This window comes from Salvelinus fontinalis, chromosome 39 (genome assembly GCF_029448725.1).
Source record: "Salvelinus fontinalis isolate EN_2023a chromosome 39, ASM2944872v1, whole genome shotgun sequence".
Lineage (NCBI taxonomy): Eukaryota > Metazoa > Chordata > Actinopteri > Salmoniformes > Salmonidae > Salvelinus > Salvelinus fontinalis.
The window spans coordinates 5062533-5080076 of record NC_074703.1 but is presented as its reverse complement, the minus strand read 5'-3'; the positions used below and the strand labels follow the sequence as shown (position 1 = coordinate 5080076).

The window sequence follows — 17544 nt, the reverse complement described above, 5'->3', positions numbered from 1 at the left end:
CGAAAATTCGAACATATATTTTATGGAAAAGAGATGTATGTTTCTGGATGATGCACCATGCTGCCTTGTTGACATGCCTTTGAAGTGCCGTGGAATCCCAAACCATGCCCTCACCCCTACAAACTCTCTGAGGGCTCCACTGTCACGTGTTGCTGACTAAACTCCCAGAGAGTGATTAGGGTATCAATAGAGTACCACAGTATGAGTCATAATACCCATAAAACCTAGCGGCGAAACAAGGAAACGGTTCCAATCGTTTTCCCCCCCATTCATCTTTCCCATAGCGGATTTTAGAAACACTTAAAATAAGGGCTGTGTTTCATGTAGGCTTACCCTGGAGTGACATTTTGATAGCCGTGTGAATCTCGATAGGACAAGGTGACTTTGATCAATATATTCGCCTGTATTTACCTCCCAGAAATGCTAATGCTAGCTGGTAATGTGGCTATCATAAAGAACTACAAATGCCATGATGATCTGGACGAGACTGCCGAATCGATTAACTATCTAATGTTAGCTAAATGTAGTGATGAATAAATTGGCTAAATATCTTTAAATTGACAATTATGTGAACCATGGACATCACCAGGACCTGGCTTTCTGGGCTTTAGTCCAGAATAATTTTGGGTCAGTCCCAAATATTTTGCTCTGCTGCTGCAATGGTGTAAAGTAAATTGTACCACTTAGTTCATAGAGCTTTGATTAGGTGAAGCTTCCAAAGTCATCCAATCGTTATAATCAGGGGTGCTGGTGCGGTGCTATGTCTCGTTAGATCACTTAATGATTAATTAGTATTTTTACCTGATACGCTTCCCGGATGTTCTCTACACACACAGTAGGCCTATAACCTTCCTGATACGCTTCCCTGATGTTTTCCTGAACTTTCCAAGACTTTTCTGATGCATTTCAGTCACTTTGGCTACTGATGCGAATACACATTTGTACACTTTTACCACAGGCTATTCAAGTCAATTGACATATGTTTTTATTGTTTTAAACGCTCATACGGCTGACATCGTTTCAATAACAATATAGCTGAAACCACTTTTGGCTTCATTGATTTACTGAATTGATTCTCGTAATTGTAGGCTACTTGTTGATAGATTATTATTTTAAATATTATTTTAACAGTAGGTCTAACTACACAATAACCTCACATGGGGTTACAGACCACAATCGATTGACTGAATAATAAGAAGTGTTGATTAATTTATTTGGCCTTGGAAGAAACATAGCGCTGCAGGAAGGGATGCTGGAAGTGCTGCCGATAAATTGAAATAAATTTGCCAAATTAAATAATTACTCCTCTATAAATCAATTAAATAATTGCAAATAATACACCAGCATAATTTAGCCACAGAGGATCAAACGCTTAATTGCTTTAGATTGTGTTTTGTTTGTCACATTATGAGCGCATAGGCCGAGTCTACAGTCAGGAATCCTGCAATTGGGCATCTCCCTTGGCAAATATAAAACAGCTGATTGTTGAGTTGTGGCTGTCAATAAACTGGAAAGATGGTGGACTATAATTTCCTTCTCATATTGTAGGTGTAAAATCTGTCTATCCACTATTTTCATTGGCCTATGCTATTGGTTGCATTTAAAACACGGGCCGTTCGTTTTGTTGATCTCAGTCTGTAAATGTCAGAGTAGCTTGTCATTTCGATGTGGTATAAAGAAATATTATTGTAATATGTCTCCAGTCATGTAGAATTGCAGGAAAGGATTTTAGAAACGGCTAGTTTTTTCTCGGACCCACAAACCCCTCAGCCACGAATTTGATGAAACTCTGGTGACAGTCCTGCTGTGAACTGTCTTGTGCAAGTTTTAAATTGACACAATACAAGTTAGCAAAGGTGTCAGCTAGAGACGACGTGCAGGAGCCTGCAGGGATTTGTAGTCTTGCATGATGTCTGTCTACTTTGATGCTAAATAGCATTTTTGAATCTGAGAGTAAAGAGAGACAAATATATTGATCAAAGTCACCTTGACCGAGAGAGGTTTACATGGTTATCAAAACTGCATGCCATGGTAAGCCTACACGAAACACAACCCTTATTTTAAGTGTTAAAACAATTCTCTATGAGAAAAATATCCCTGTTTGACCGCTAGGTTTTATGAGTGTATGAATTCTATTTAACTAGGCAAGTCAGTTAAGAACAAATTCTTATTTACAATGACAGCCTTCTTCAGGGGCAGAACTACAGATGTTTACCTTGTCAGCTCAGGGATTCAATCTAGCAACTTTTCGGTTACTGGCCCAACGCTCTAACCACTAGGCTACCTGCCGCCCCAATGTGGGGCTCTATAAACCCATCAATTTTGGGACACACTCCTTACTTGAATGAGTCAATTCATGTTCCAATTTGAAATAATAAAACGAGCATGAAATTCTAATTAACAAATTCCCCCTGTCGTTTTACAAGATACAATCCTAAATAACAGTTAACCATTTAATTTGGGAGGAATTTTATCTTTTACATGTGTCAAGTCTCGAAATCCGACAAACAAATCCACGTGGAATTTTATTAGGCACGCCTCTCCATTCCTTTCTGTGAAATTGTTCATACTAAAACCATAACACATGGGATTCCACTTAACTTTTAAGCTGGCAGCATTGCTGGTTCGGTGGAAGTGGTTATCGGAGTCTTATCAAAGATTTGTATAACTAACCCAAGATAGACCACAGCCTGTCCTTTCCAATGGGAACAAATGAGTCATAGTGGGCAAAACAGGTAAGAAGGGGGGCTGAGTCAAGCACGAGCTAGCGAGAGCCTATTGGCGCATTCTAGTATACATTTGCATATTTCCTTTAGAGAACCTCTACTCTGAGAGATGTGCAATAACTACATTCGCCCATGCACTCCTTCTAAACAACGCAATGTTGTAAAACTTTGGCAAAGGGTAAAATCTATAAAACTTAGTCCACTCTGTTCAGAACATATATTCGTTTTGGGAACAGAAAACTATATTGGGATCAAATGTTTATACATCCGGTGAAATATCTGTCTCATTGTTCTATTTGTGGTCTAATTAGCCCCTACGGCCTGACAGCGCTGCGGCGCCTAGGGCGATGTCCCTAGGGGAGGGATCTCCTCTGGGCCCTGAACGACAGGATGGTTATTGATTCGGAAGAGCAGGGGGAGGCGAGTTTGATAAGGACTCACCCCGTTCCTGTACAAAGAAGACAGCTTTTTAACAAAGTTACTTTTTAACATATTTTCATGTCTTAAAAATGTTTTACTTTTGTTAAATCATTTGTACACATTTTAAATGGCTTTTACAGATTGGATGTTTTACAAGAAAAAGTAATTTTATTCATGGTTGTTTCTATTGTTTTTAACAATATGTACTTTTTAACTAATTTAAATGTAATATTCAAATGCTGTGTTTTATGCCGGTCTTATGTGTATAACATGATGTACACAAATATATATGAGCTGTTTTTAAAGGTAATGCAATAATATTTTTTTTTCCCAAAAGAAAAGAAAATTATGCTAATATGGCTCAAATTCGCTAGCTAGCTAACCAACCAACAGCTGTAACAATGTATTTGAGACAAGTCCTCGTTTTGCAAATGTATTTATGTTTTCAATAAATATTCAAGACTAAATATAGTTTACATGTTGTCAACAATCTAAATTTGCCTGCCCCATAATTGCACACACATCGGTTTAGTTGCTAAACAACCATCACAACTAAAAACTCTGAGTTGATATTCCCCTTCATAAGAAGTGGATGATTATCAGATGAGGAAGGGGAGGACCATCCTACTCAGTGAATTTCAGATAAATAATAAAAATCCCCCAAAAAGTTAGCATTTTTAGATAAAACTGTACTTAAATGTATTTAAATGTCACCAAATAGCTGATTAAAATGCACTGTTTTGCAATGAATGTCTACATTAGTAGATTAGACTACATTAGTACAGAACCCACTAGGATAGCACCACGGTGTAGCCAGGAGACAGTTATTTTGCATCCTCCTCTGGCTACATTGACTTCAATACAAAATCTAGTAGGCTCATGCTCCTCACCCCTTCCATAGATCTACATGGTAATTATGACAACTTCCAGAGGATGTCCTCCAACCAATCAAAGCTTTTGCAGTATGAGCTCACATGTTGTCCATCCAATCAAAAGATTAGAGAATGAACCTAGTACTATGCATTTTTCACTTAGAGGCTTGGTGTGTTGGTGACATTGTTGGATAGATTGTGAATAGTGATAGCGCATATTATTCAATTCAAATGTGTTTTTTCAAACTACAGGACACAGAGGTAGATTATATATTGTTTACTTGGTTTTAGAAAATTATTTTTCAGTTGAGTTAGTGCCATTTCTTGAAATTTGCACTGTTAACTTTAGTAGCAAGTAGTTAGCTACCTACAGTACCAGCAAAGATTCTTCATAACTAAACTAAGATAGACCACAGCCTGTCGTTTCCAATGGGAACAGATTAGTCATAGTGGGCAGAACAGGCAAGGAGGTGGGCAGAGCCAAGCACGAGCTAGCGAGATCCTATTGGCCCGTTCTAGCATACATCTGCATATTTCCATTAGGGAACGCCTACTCTGTGAAATGCATGTGCGCAATAACTCAATTCGACTTTGCACTTCTTCTAAACAACGCGATTTTTAAACACTTTGGCAAAGTCTAAAGTCTACAAAACTTAGTCCACTCTGTTCGTAACCGATTCTAGTTTTGGGAACATAAAACTGTATTGAGAAAATGTTTAATCGATGAGACGTTTTTCAGAATGTAGGCCAAAATCCACCTCGTTCCATCTTCTCCCACTGTCCACCAGTGGGCTTCCTCTCACTACCGATTAAACGCCAATCTTCATATTTATACATCCATTGAGCTAGCGGAGGTAATTGCACTGTACGAAGCTTTACTTGCTGAGCTATATGGACGTTTCTACTGTCTCCTCTGGGATGTCAACATCAATTCAGAATGATGCGATAGCTTCCGTCGCATCATCCATTAAAATAGGTTGATACTCCACATTGTTTGGCATGGCAAATGGGTGAAACCACAGACAAACTGTCACTCGCAGTTGTTAGTTATCGTCAGGTATGTCGATGATCAGGGCTTTATTCAGGAATGTTTCTTGGCCATATTTGATGCGTCAAGTGGGCGAGATGCGCAGCCCATGTTTCACGTTGTGAATTCTGAGATGTACGAGTTTAACTTCATGGGGAAACTCGTTTCCCAAACCTATGATGTAGCTGCTGTAATGGAATGTATCTGCTATTTGTATTTACAGCGAAGTCCCCCCCTGTTCCCTGATTAAGAGGGGATGACCACTCCATTACCAGTGTCAACTCTTCTGATGAACTGAAGCCATGTTTCATATGCCTTCATCCACTTGGATGTTTCCTCTCCAAGCACTGAGTAGCCCTGTCAATTTTCTAACTAATGTATGTAACCAAATCAATAGTTCTTGGACAAATGCCAGCTTGCCACACGTTCGCTGGCTGTCCTGATCTCTGCAACATGGATAGATGGAAATCGCAACACAATGTTATAAATTAAGAAACATATGTTATACTGTATGATCACGTGTGTGAGACTTCTTGATGGTGGTTGTACGAGGTTAATGTTGTCATCTCGTTCTTTCCTCCAACTGAGGTTTGATGAGGCGCTAGACTGCCATCTGGTGGCAAGATGTATGTGAACCACCCCATCAGATATAACTCCATACCACAATCTTGAAGGTGTAAGGCTAAAGTCATTTCTAGAATAGTTCAGATTAAAGCAGGGGAATAAGAAAGTGTTTCTTACGTTTATGATCATATAATTTTACAAACAAATTGCAGGCAAAATACAAAAGTAAACACCCCAAACAACAAGAATCTCAGTGCAACTCCAAGTTAATGTCCTAATACTTCCCCCCAAAATGAAGACAGAACATTAGAAAGTGAAGAGAAAAACAATCAATCTCAAGTAAATGAAAGGCCTCCTGTATACTACTTAATTTAAAGTAAAGACATTCATTTTTGTCAACACAACCTGTAGCGATATAAAACCCAAACTACCTTGATCTGACAACCTGTAAAAACTAGCAATGGGCAGTTATTCGAACAGACATTAGTATTCGAATACTTGTGAGAGTATTAATACAAATAAATCACAGGCCTATTTTAACAATGACAAGCCTTCATCTTAATTGAATAAAATTATCTATGGGACATTTCTACACTCATGATATTTGGAATTCTTAATTAAATAAAACATCAAATGTGAATATAGTTTTAAAAATACATACGGTATTAGCCTATACAGGTTTCACTTAGCTTGCTGTTGTTGACACTACAGTCAGAGGCTCCATGTGTAGCAACGTGAAGTGGGAGATCTCTAATCAATGAAAGAAAAGTTGAATTAAAATGACAGAATTAAGTCAACTAAATGAGGAGTAGGCTACAATGAGCAACCTTCAGTTGAGGCTGTTTAATCTGAACAGGGTTGTTGTAGATCAGGACAGGCAGCGCCTCAACTAGCTAGCTAACATTTGGCTGTCTTAGCTTGCATCTTTACATTGATTTGATGCAGTAAAGACATGCACTGCCATATTGGATGATAGATAACCTATGGCATTTACAAGTGTCTAACTAGCGCGAGTCAGTGGCTACTTCTTCTCTATCCGGATATCCGAAACAATGTCATGATATTATTTCTAATGCCCATCCCTACTTTAGAACACATTCTAGAGTTTAGAATGGATCTCTGTGACTTTAGAACACATTCTAGAGTTTAGAATGGATCTCTGTGACTTTAGAACACATTCTAGAGTTTAGAATGGATCTCTGTGACTTTAGAACACATTCTAGAGTTTAGAATGGATCTCTGTGACTTTAGAACACATTCTAGCATTTAGAATGTATTTCTGTGGATGCGGTCCTGTTCCATCTGAGACTTGGCCTTCTTCTTGAGCAGCAGGATGTGTTCAGAAAACTCCCTCACAGCCCCCAGGCCTGCAGCACTGTGGCAGGAGTATTTAGCAGCGTTGATCGCCACCACTGGAGCGTCCCGGGGTACTGCACTCAGCCCAGCCAGGTTCAGACAGTCAACATCTGGTGCATCATTACCTGTAGAAGGGAGAGATGGAGGGATGAAATGGAGGGATAAGATGAGTAAATTTTTCTAAAGTGTCCATAAGTTGGTTCTTGAAGTATTCTTAGGATGATTAATTAGTATGATGCTAAAACATAACAAAAACATGCAAAAATATGACATGATTTAAGATGATCATAATTATTATATTTATTTTGATAGAGTTTCCAATTTGGGCCTTCATAGAATCATAGAATCTGAATTACAGAAATCAACAAAATTATTTCATACGTTTTGATTGACATGAACACACAAGTATTACTCAAAACAGAAGGTTAAGAACCTTGAGATTCCACTACATTTCAAACTCTACTATAAAACTAACTAGTAGTAGTAGTAAATTGTTAATTGAAAAGAACAGTGAGTTTACCCATATAGGCGACCTCCTTCCAGTCCAGATCCTTGTCGTCCATCATGGCTTTGACTTCACACTGGATGTCCTTGCCCAGCTGTCTGACCTCGCAGCCTGTCCTCTGGGACAGATTGTCAGCCAGGGCCTTGGTCAGAAGGTCCTCACTGGACGAGATCAGGATCACCTGGAGGAAAGACAATAAAATACATTTTTCATACTGAGACAAACTGAACTGTTCTGGGATGGCCTGGTTACGCATCCACCATAGTTTCTGGAACCGTGTTGGAAAGGACAGTGGGAGAAGAATATAGCCTAGCCAGCACAGCACGGTTCGAGTCAATAATGTGTTTAAGGATGTCATTTAAGATGTGTTCTTAGAGGGTATGATGAAACCTAAACTAATAAAGTCACATGACGGAGTAAATAGTATCCTATGTGTGTGTTTAATGGGCGGTGGTTTCAGTGATAAACTATGGCCTAAATCTAGGAGCAGGAGCAGCCAGTGTGAAACATCCTGTTCTGTTAAGAGCTTAGCAAAGCAAACCTAACTGGTTTTACCTAACTTCATATATCTTTAATACTGCCACAAAGCCAAACAAGGGACACCGGGTAGCCTAGCGGGTTACAGCGTTGGGCCAGTACCCGAACCCCCGAGATTACTAGGTGAAAAATCTGTCAATGTGCCCTTGACCAAGGCACTTAACCCTAATTGCTCATGTAAGTTGCTCTGGCTAAGATCGGGAAGCTAAATGACTCAAATGTAAAATGATAGGATTGTTTTTTGTTTATTTTATAGTAGCTTAATGCTGCTTCAAGTTGAACATGTTATGAGAGGTTAAATGTCACTGCCCAGAAAGAATGGTGTGTCAGCTATGACAAGACACCTGGAGTTAGATTCTCTTTTGGTTATTTAATAGCAGTAGGTGGAGTGGATTTACAGTGCCTTCAGAAAGCATTCAGACCCTTCCCTTTTTCCACATTTTGTTATGTTACAGCCTTATTCTAAAATTGATTAAATAAAACATTTTTCCTCAATCTACACACAATACCCCATAATGACAAAGCAAAAAGGTTTCTTGACATGTTTGCAAGTTTATTACAAATAAACAGATACCTTATTTATGTAAGTATTCAGACTGTTTAGTATGAGACTCAAACTTGAGCTATTCGAGATGTTTCTACAACTTGAGGTGACCAGGAACCCGATGGTCACACTGACAATGATCCAGAGTTGCACTGTGGAGATGGTCGTCCTTCTGGAAGGTTCTCCCATCTCTGCAGCACTCCACCAATCAGGCCTTTAGAGTGGCCAGACGGAAGCCCCTCTTCAGTAAAAGGCACATGACAGCCCACTTGGGAGTTTGCCAAAAAGCACCTAAAGGACTCTGACCATGAGAAACAAGATTCTCTGGTCTGATAAAACCAAGATCGAACTCTTTGGCCTGAATGCTAAGCGTCACATCTGAAGGAAACCTGGCACCATCCCTACGGTGAAGCATGGTGGTAGCAGTATCATGCCATGGGGGATGTTTCTCAGCGACAGGAAGACTAGTCAGGATCGAAAGAAAAATGAACGGAGAAAAGTACAGAGATCCTTGATGAAAACCTGCTCCGGAGCACTCAGGAACTCAGACTGGGGCAAAGGTTCACTTTCCAACAGGACAACGGCCCTAAGCACACAGCCAAGACTCTGAATGTCCTTGAGTGGCCCAGCCACAGCCCAGACTTGAACCCGATCTAACATCTCTGGAGAGACCTGAAAATAGCTGTGCAGCAACGCTCCCCATCTAACCTGACAGAGCTTGAGAGGATCTGAAGAGAAGAACGGGAGCGCTTTAGCGTCATACCCAAAAAGACTTGAGGCTGTAATCGCAGCCAAAGGTGCTTCAACAAAGCACTGAGTACAGGGTCTAAATACTTATGTAAATGTAATATGTTTTTCATTTTTTATAAATTTGCTAAAAATTCTAAAAACCTGTTTTTGCGTTGTCATTATGGGGTATTGTGTTTAGATTGACGGGGAAAAAACGATTTAATCAATTTTAGAAAAAGTCTGTTACGTAACAAAATGTGGAAAAATACTTTCTGAATGCACTGTGCATGACTATGCTGCTCAACCAGTATCATACATGACTATGCTGCTCAACCAGTATCATACATGACTATGCTGCTCAACCAGTATCATACATGACTATGCTGCTCAACCAGTATCATACATGACTAGGCTGCTCAACCAGTATCATACATGACTAGGCTGCTCAACCAGTATCATACATGACTAGGCTGCTCAACCAGTATCATACATGACTATGCTGCTCTACCAGTATCATACATGACTAGGCTGCTCTACCAGTATCATACATGACTAAGCTGCCCGACGCAGTATCATACATGACTATGCTGCTCAACCAGTATCATACATGACTAAGCTGCTCAACCAGTATCATACATGACTAAGCTGCTCAACCAGTATCATACATGACTATGCTGCTCAACCAGTATCATACATGACTATGCTGCTCTACCAGTATCATACATGACTATGCTGCTCAACCAGTATCATACATGACTAAGCTGCTCAACCAGTATCATACATGACTAAGCTGCTCAACCAGTATCATACATGACTAGGCTGCTCAACCAGTATCATACATGACTATGCTGCTCAACCAGTATCATACATGACTAAGCTGCTCAACCAGTATCATACATGACTAAGCTGCTCAACCAGTATCATACATGACTAAGCTGCTCAACCAGTATCATACATGACTAAGCTGCTCAACCAGTGAGCTAGGGACTACCACCTCTGTCTTACCCTTAGAACTGACGGTTTTCCAAAATATATGCATTTTAAAGTTGTCATTTTTTATTGTGTTCATGATTTTCTTGTGCATAGTGCATTTATGTTAATTGTGTCAAACATTTCAGCATCAGTTGCCATGGATACTTTGTAATTTCAAATTTGTGAAATAAACCATTCAAATGTTCTGTATTGTACCTCCACCCCCTCTCTCTGCAGTGTGTGTCAGTGTGTGTGTGTTCTATAGGTTCTATATGTACAGTATCTGTACCTCCACCCCCTCTCTCTGCAGCATGCGGATTCCCATAGTATCTCTGGTGTTGACTGAGACCATCTCCTCTCCAGAGACAGAGATGAGGACGCGGCCGTCAGTCAGACAGCCGGAGACGTTACACAGCAGCAGACGCACCACCTCAGGCTTGTCCAGACCAAAGTAACCAAACCTGGAGAAGAACAACACACACAGGGAAATACACCTCAGGCTTGTCCAGACCAAAGTAACCAAACCTGGAGAAGAACAACACACACAGGGAAATACACCTCAGGCTTGTCCAGACCAAAGTAACCAAACCTGGAGAGGAACAACACACACAGGGAAATACACCTCAGGCTTGTCCAGGCCAAAGTAACCAAACCTGGAGAAGAACAACACACACAGGGAAATACAACTCAGGCTTGTTCAGGCCAAAGTAACCAAACCTGAACAGGAACAACGCACACAGGGAAATACATTTGGACAACCACTCCTCTGTGTTACAGCAATGTTCATTGTGTTGCTTTACCACAAAATCTAATGATATTTAAAGTGCATTCAAATAAACACTTTCAGAGAGAGAGAGACAGAGAGGAGACAGAGAGAGAGAGAGAGAGAGACAGAGGAGACAGAGAGAGAGACAGAGGTGGTTCGGAGTGAATGACTTGAACAGAGAGTGAACTTGAAATTCTAGGCCAGTGATTTCAGACTACCTCAGTACTCTCTGTTCTGCCACGGGCCAGTCGATATCCACATCAATATCCACACTGTACTCTGGCAGCATCTCATAGTAAGCCCACCTCCCCCCCTGAGAAAGACAACAACACAAAGGGCATTTCTATTAGCATTCAAAACACCAGTTAACAATAGAATATCTAGTAGTATCACAGATCAGTCCATCTCTCAGTGTGTATGTTGTTTCTAGTCAGGCTCACGTCCACTGAATGAACACTTTATTGATCCCAGTAAGGAAATATGCTTTGTCACCACCAGCAGCAGAGATAAACATCTGGGCCTGTATCTAGGATCAGATCCTCCCTGTACATATCCTCTTAGTCATTGTGATCGTGTTAGAAGTGGATATTTGTTCATATCATAGTCACTACTGCATACAGAGTGATATTGTTGGGGAATGTTACTAATAAACTAATGAAGAGGAATTTCTCTTTCACACACACACATATCCAAGAGGATTAAGGTTGGATAGACTAGACACACACACACACACACACACTACAGGCTCTCCTAGGCTGAACACGCAAAAATGAATTGAGTAACTATTGACTGTGACCTGACCAACTAATAACCAAGCTGATGAGGCCTTAAGAACTGATCCTTGTTTAAACTTTAAAAACAGCAGAATACTGAAAACACTTAGTGGCAAAATCAACATGTATGCTGAGACAGAAGAGCTAACTGGCCGGAATGGGCAGACTGCAATATAAACGTGACGACCAATGACTGAAATGCAATTCGCTCACAGAGAATGTATCGCTTCACACATACTTCCAGAGCCTACAGACTGGTGTTGAAGATCATTTAGAATACTGTTCCTCATCAAGCAGCTGCAAACTAGTCTTGGTCTTATTCCACAAACCCCATCGTTTACCCTGCCTATTATCAGACCACTGTTTCTATAAGACATTTTCTAGATATGATTCATCTTCTCCTGTATGTACAAACGTCACTTATATGTTGCATACAGCCTACCCACAGTGTATATTAACCAATCAAGTAGCAGTCTTGTGTGACAATTAAAGGAGGAACTCTCCTGTGGTCCTCTGCAGCTCAGTTGGTAGAGCATGGCGCTTGTAACGACAGGGTAGTGGGTTCTATTCCTGGGACCACCCATACTTATAATGTCTACAAGCATGACTAAGTCGCTATGGATAAAAATGTTATATCTGCTAAATGGCATATTTTATTATATTAAAACAACAGGTTTATAATTCTCTCATTATCATCCCTGTGTGTATTGTCCTGCGTACATCATGGTATTAAACAAGTTGAAGTGAAGTTCAGATGGTCTCCTCACTATTCTTTCAATCGAACAGGGAAAACTGATCCTAGACCAGCACTCCTTCCTGAGACGCTTTGTGAATATGGGTCCCTCTAGGGGCATGGTGAAAGTTACCTGCAAAACACCTTCCTCTATAAGGGCTCTGGTGGAGACATAGAAAGATCCGTTCTCACACAGCTCTCCATCCCAGTCCTGTCTCCGGGGCCTGTTGGATGGATCCAGGTTGAGAGGCTGGGTGGCTGCATTACCTGAACAGGAGAGAGAACACATAATCATTATGAGTTGATAGGAAATAGTCTGGTTTCTAGTTATAACCTGGTCAGGAGAAAAACTCACTTGTTTAATCACACCCTCATCTCTCTATTTTGTGATACAGTCACGTGGTCAGGAAAAACTCCTGACCCTACTTCAAAATCAAATTTTATTGATCACATACACATGGTGAGCAGATGTTAATGTGAGTGTAGCGAAGTGCTTGTGCTTCTAGTTCCGACAGTGCAGTAATATCTAACAAGTAATCTAACAATTTCACAACAAATACCTAATACACACAAATCTAGAGGGATGGAATTATAAAGTAGCCTCTGGTGTTTTTTCCCACAGAGATTAAGCCTAATCCTGGACTACAAATAATTTGCTATGGAGATTCTCCATTGATCTTGCTTTTTAATCCAGCATTAGGGTTAATCTGTATCCGGGAAACTGTGCCTAAGTGTAAAGTCCTAAACATAACACGTCTGTCCCGTACCTCCTTTCTTCACCTCCTGCCAGCGGAAGTGGTGTCGTCGGACCACAGAGAAGACGGACGTGAAGCCCTGCTTGGTGATCATCTCCAGGGCCTCCTTCAGGTGGAAGGGGTGCAGGCAGGGAGACGTGGCCTGGATGTGACAGATCACATCCACCTCTGGAGGAGGACAACACACAGCAGACTATGAGATACCAGAAGAGTATGAGAAACAGTATGAGATATGAATAATCTTGTATATGCTGCCACTGTTGTCAATTGAAGCTATGGAGTGGGTCCCACTTTATTGGGCTAATCCCTAATGTTGCCTCAGATCACAATGAATAAGACCCACATGGACGGGGGGGGGGGGGGGGGGGGACCTGATCCTAGATCAGCATTCCTACTCTGAGATGCTTGATACATACCGTTCCAGAGCCTTAGTCAAGCTAGTGGCTAAACAAGTTCTGCATATATTACATTAACAGCTGACATCTATAACAAAGCGCTGCCAAACAGTCATTACAAAGATAGTGAAGCGTCACAGAGGGTGTGGTTCTGTCACAATAAAGTATAACCAACATTGACATTGTTGCCACAGAGAATCCTCCTCACGCCTCCTCCCTCCTTGTCTCCTTCTCACAGCACACATGAGGAATCAAGGAAATAAACTTGACATTCACCCCCTACCTGGGTTTAATCTGGCGAATTCCTGGATGGTGTCGAGAGAGCTGGAGGAGTCTTTGGACACCTCTGGGCTCCTGCGGTGAACCTGAGCTCCCCATGCCTTGGCTACCTTCTCAATGTCATCATGGTCAGTTGATACCCACACACTGGGAGAAAGAAGGGGAGAAGTTTATTCATCAGGCTTTGTAACATGTAGACTACATTAGTGCAATCCAGTCTTGTGTGGCCAAGCCCAAACCAGGGGGTTCATTCAGAGACTGTACACTAACTTTCAAATAACAATATTATCCATGCACCCAAAACAAGAATGTCAACATGCTTAATAACATTTAAATATACTAGTTTAGTATAGGATACTACAGTACTTAGAATTCTAAATTCTAGAATTCTGTAATATACTATACTACAGTACACTGTAGTATCCCTTGCTCATGTGTAGTACTTAGTAGAAAATGTTGTAGTATACTGTAGAATAGTATATATAGTAAATACTACAGTAGTATCTGCAAAAAACACTAGTAAATTCTACAGTAATGTCCCCAAAAACACTACCCTTTTGAACTATAGTAAATACTACAGTAATTTGCATATACCCTGCCCATTCTCCTCCCCCATATCCCCATTTCTGCCACCCATAAGTGAGAAACCGACATGCCAAGTATAGCCCATGTATTGTGTCCCCAACAGTTAGAAAAGAGTAAAGTGCTGAACTATCTGTTCACATCCCAGTCCTAGCTACCTACAGGTTATGGAACATTAGCTCTTTCAGTATTTCTCTAGTTAGGAGAGAAAGCCTCCACTTCTATGTCAAAGATATAAAAACAAAAACTATAGTAAATACTACAGTCCGCGAAAACACGACATGAATTACTATAGTATATACTCGTTATTTTACTACAATATGTATACTATAGTTAACTGTAAATAATACACTATACTACAGTGAATAATACAGTACAGTCCGCAAAAACACTACAGTGAATACTATGGTATTAATATCATAGTATACTAGTATTTTAAATGTGGGTTGTAATGTAGCTAGCCTACCAAGCTTCTATCAAAGCAACTCCTTATACAGTAGTTCGATTGAAAGACATTTGACTATTAGATTGAACTGAATTACCTGTCAAACTGTTTGGAGTCCACTGCAGCTCTGAGAACCCATCCAATGAGCGGGACACCGGCTAGCATTTTGATATTCTTCAGGGGGATCCCCTTACTGCCTCCCCTCGCGAGGATCAGGGCTGCGATGTGTCTCTTCTCACCGCTGTCTTTAATAACCTTTGCTTTTCTGTCTCTCACATCTTCGATGCCCGATCGCTTACGTTTTCTTTCAGCGGCCATTGTAAAGGGTCACTCAGTAGCCCAGTGGGAGGTTAAGAAGACGTGGCGGTATCACTGTAACTTAGCTAACGTTAGCTAACTAACTAGTAACGTTAGCGGTAGCTATATGTGTAGTAGTCGGCTGATGAATCTAGCTAGCTACTTATTGTGTTCTAACTCACTGTAGCTATTATATGATATTTCAATGTGGCTACGAAATCAGAAAGAACGTCACCATAGAATTGTACCGTAATGATTGAGGCCAACGCGTAAAAAACTATGATGGCTATATATTATCGAAACGACGATACCCGAGGTGCAAAAGGGTAGAAGCATGTCCAATGTCTATCTTTTCAACTACAGAACTCCCGGTTTCAATATTACACAAAATAATGCAAATGTACTTACTCATCATAGACAACAATTAAATTGCGAGACAACCGAATAGTAGTACTTACGGTAAAGTATTTAGTATTTCCAGCTGGCTCTGATAACAGAAAATAACAGGGTACAACAAATATATATATATTTTTTTTAAATGTAGGCTACTTTATAATTCCATCCCTTTAGATTTGTGTGTATTAGGTAGTTGTTGTGTAATTGTTAGATATAACCAAGCTAGAATATGGCCTTCTGTTTCTAATGGGAGCAAATGACTCAAAGAACAAACGAGGTTCTAGCATTTATTTGCATATTTCTGCTAGAAAACGACAACTCTGTGCAGTGCGCGTGCGCAATAACTCAATTCGGCCTTGCACTCCTAAACAACAGCATTTTTAGAAACTTTGGCAAATGGTAAATAATGTCTACAAAACGCAGTACACTCTGTTACTGATTCTAGTTTTGAAAACATAAACACGTATGGCGATAAGATGATACCGGGAGCACTGAGTCATGCATCGAAATCGTTAAGCAGTGTGCTGATTTTGTATCGCTTTATCGGAAACACGTTATCAATGACCTCCGAAGATGTGTTTTGTCGAATAACCACCTAATTGGTTTGGTATTCGTTTCGGTAGAATAGGAAAAGGCTTATTTTGACCAGCAGGTGCCACTTGTGTACACTATGTTGATCAAAGCCTCGGGTGTAATGAACCTATTTTCGACACAATTGTATGGAAATGCTCAATGCATTTGTTTTCCCATCACTAGCTTAATCGATTAGTAAATGTGCAGAATTTCGGCAAAAATCCATCTCGCTCCATCTTCTCCCACTGCCGGGCACTGGGCTTCCTCTCATCACCATATTTGGTAGTGAGTGGAAATGTCAAACGGATGCTTCACATTACATTTTATACATCCGGTGAAATATCTGGCTCATTATTCTACAGTGTTTTAATATACAGTACTACTGTAGAATACATTAAAAATACTTTAAAATACTACTTAAGTAGTTTTTGGGGGTCTGTACTTTAATATTTATATTTTTGACTACTTTTACTTTACGACATTCCATAAGACGATATTGTACTTTTTACTCCATACATATTCCTTGACACCCAAAAGTAGTCGTTACATTTTGAACGCTTAGCAGGACAGGAAAATTGTCAAAATCACGCGCTTATCAAGAGAACCTCCCTGGTCATCCCTACTGCTCTGATCTGGCGGACCCCCTAAACACACACATGCTTCATTTGTAAAATATGTCTGAGCGTTGGGAGTGCACCTGGCTTTCCGTAAATAAAAAAAATGGCGCTATCTGGTTAACTTAATATAAGTCATTTTAAATGATTTGTACTTTTACTTTTGATACTTAAGTATATTTTAGCAATTATATATTTTTAAACCAAATACTTCTACTCAAGTTGTATTTTACTGGGTGACTTTCACTTTTACTTTAGTCATTTTCTATTGGGGTATCTTTACTTACACTCAAGTATGACAATTGGGTGAAGTATGACAATTAGATGCTTTTCTTTTTCCTGCTTTCCCTCAGTAGTAGCAACATAAAACCAACTACCGGTAAACAGCAACAACAACAAAAAACAGACAATATGATCAATGGGAAATCATACCAGTTCCAAAGTCGGAGAAAGAGTTCGATAACTTACAAACTGTCTACAAACTCGCACGCCCACTAGATACAAATCACTCTGATTTATGTAGCATAACTTTGAAGCTAGACCTAGACGCTGCATGTAATTCAAACGTTCAATTCGTATTTTCATGGAAGAGCAGAGATAATACAAATCTCATATTACAAATATACACTTATTAGTACATCTGCAAATGACTGAACATTCAATGAAGTCCAGACAGAGATGACC

At 40.1% G+C, this 17544-nt stretch overlaps 1 protein-coding gene across 1 annotated transcript; it reads right to left on the bottom strand.

Moving 5' to 3' along the window:
* Positions 1-5768: 5768 nt before the first annotated feature.
* Positions 5769-15696, bottom strand: LOC129838256 (N-acylneuraminate cytidylyltransferase-like). The gene is made up of 8 exons (XM_055905075.1): positions 15078-15696; positions 13958-14100; positions 13292-13447; positions 12658-12791; positions 11237-11331; positions 10542-10713; positions 7486-7651; positions 5769-7090 (listed from the first exon to the last, which is right to left on the bottom strand). The coding sequence occupies exons 1-8, from the start codon at positions 15296-15298 to the stop codon at positions 6876-6878; spliced, it is 1302 nt and encodes a 433-aa protein (XP_055761050.1). The 5' UTR covers positions 15299-15696; the 3' UTR covers positions 5769-6875.
* Between the last annotated feature and the right edge of the window lie 1848 nt (positions 15697-17544).

Coding starts and splice junctions, on each gene's coding strand:
- LOC129838256 (XM_055905075.1), bottom strand. CDS start 15,298: ATGGCCGCTGAAAGAAAACGTAAGCGATCGGGCATCGAAGATGTGAGA. Junction 7,652..10,541: donor TGCAGAGAGAGGGGGTGGAG/GTACAGATACTG, acceptor TCTTTCCTCCAG/GTGATCCTGATCTCGTCCAG. Junction 7,091..7,485: donor GAAGGAGGTCGCCTATATGG/GTAAACTCACTG, acceptor TCCCTTCTACAG/GTAATGATGCACCAGATGTT.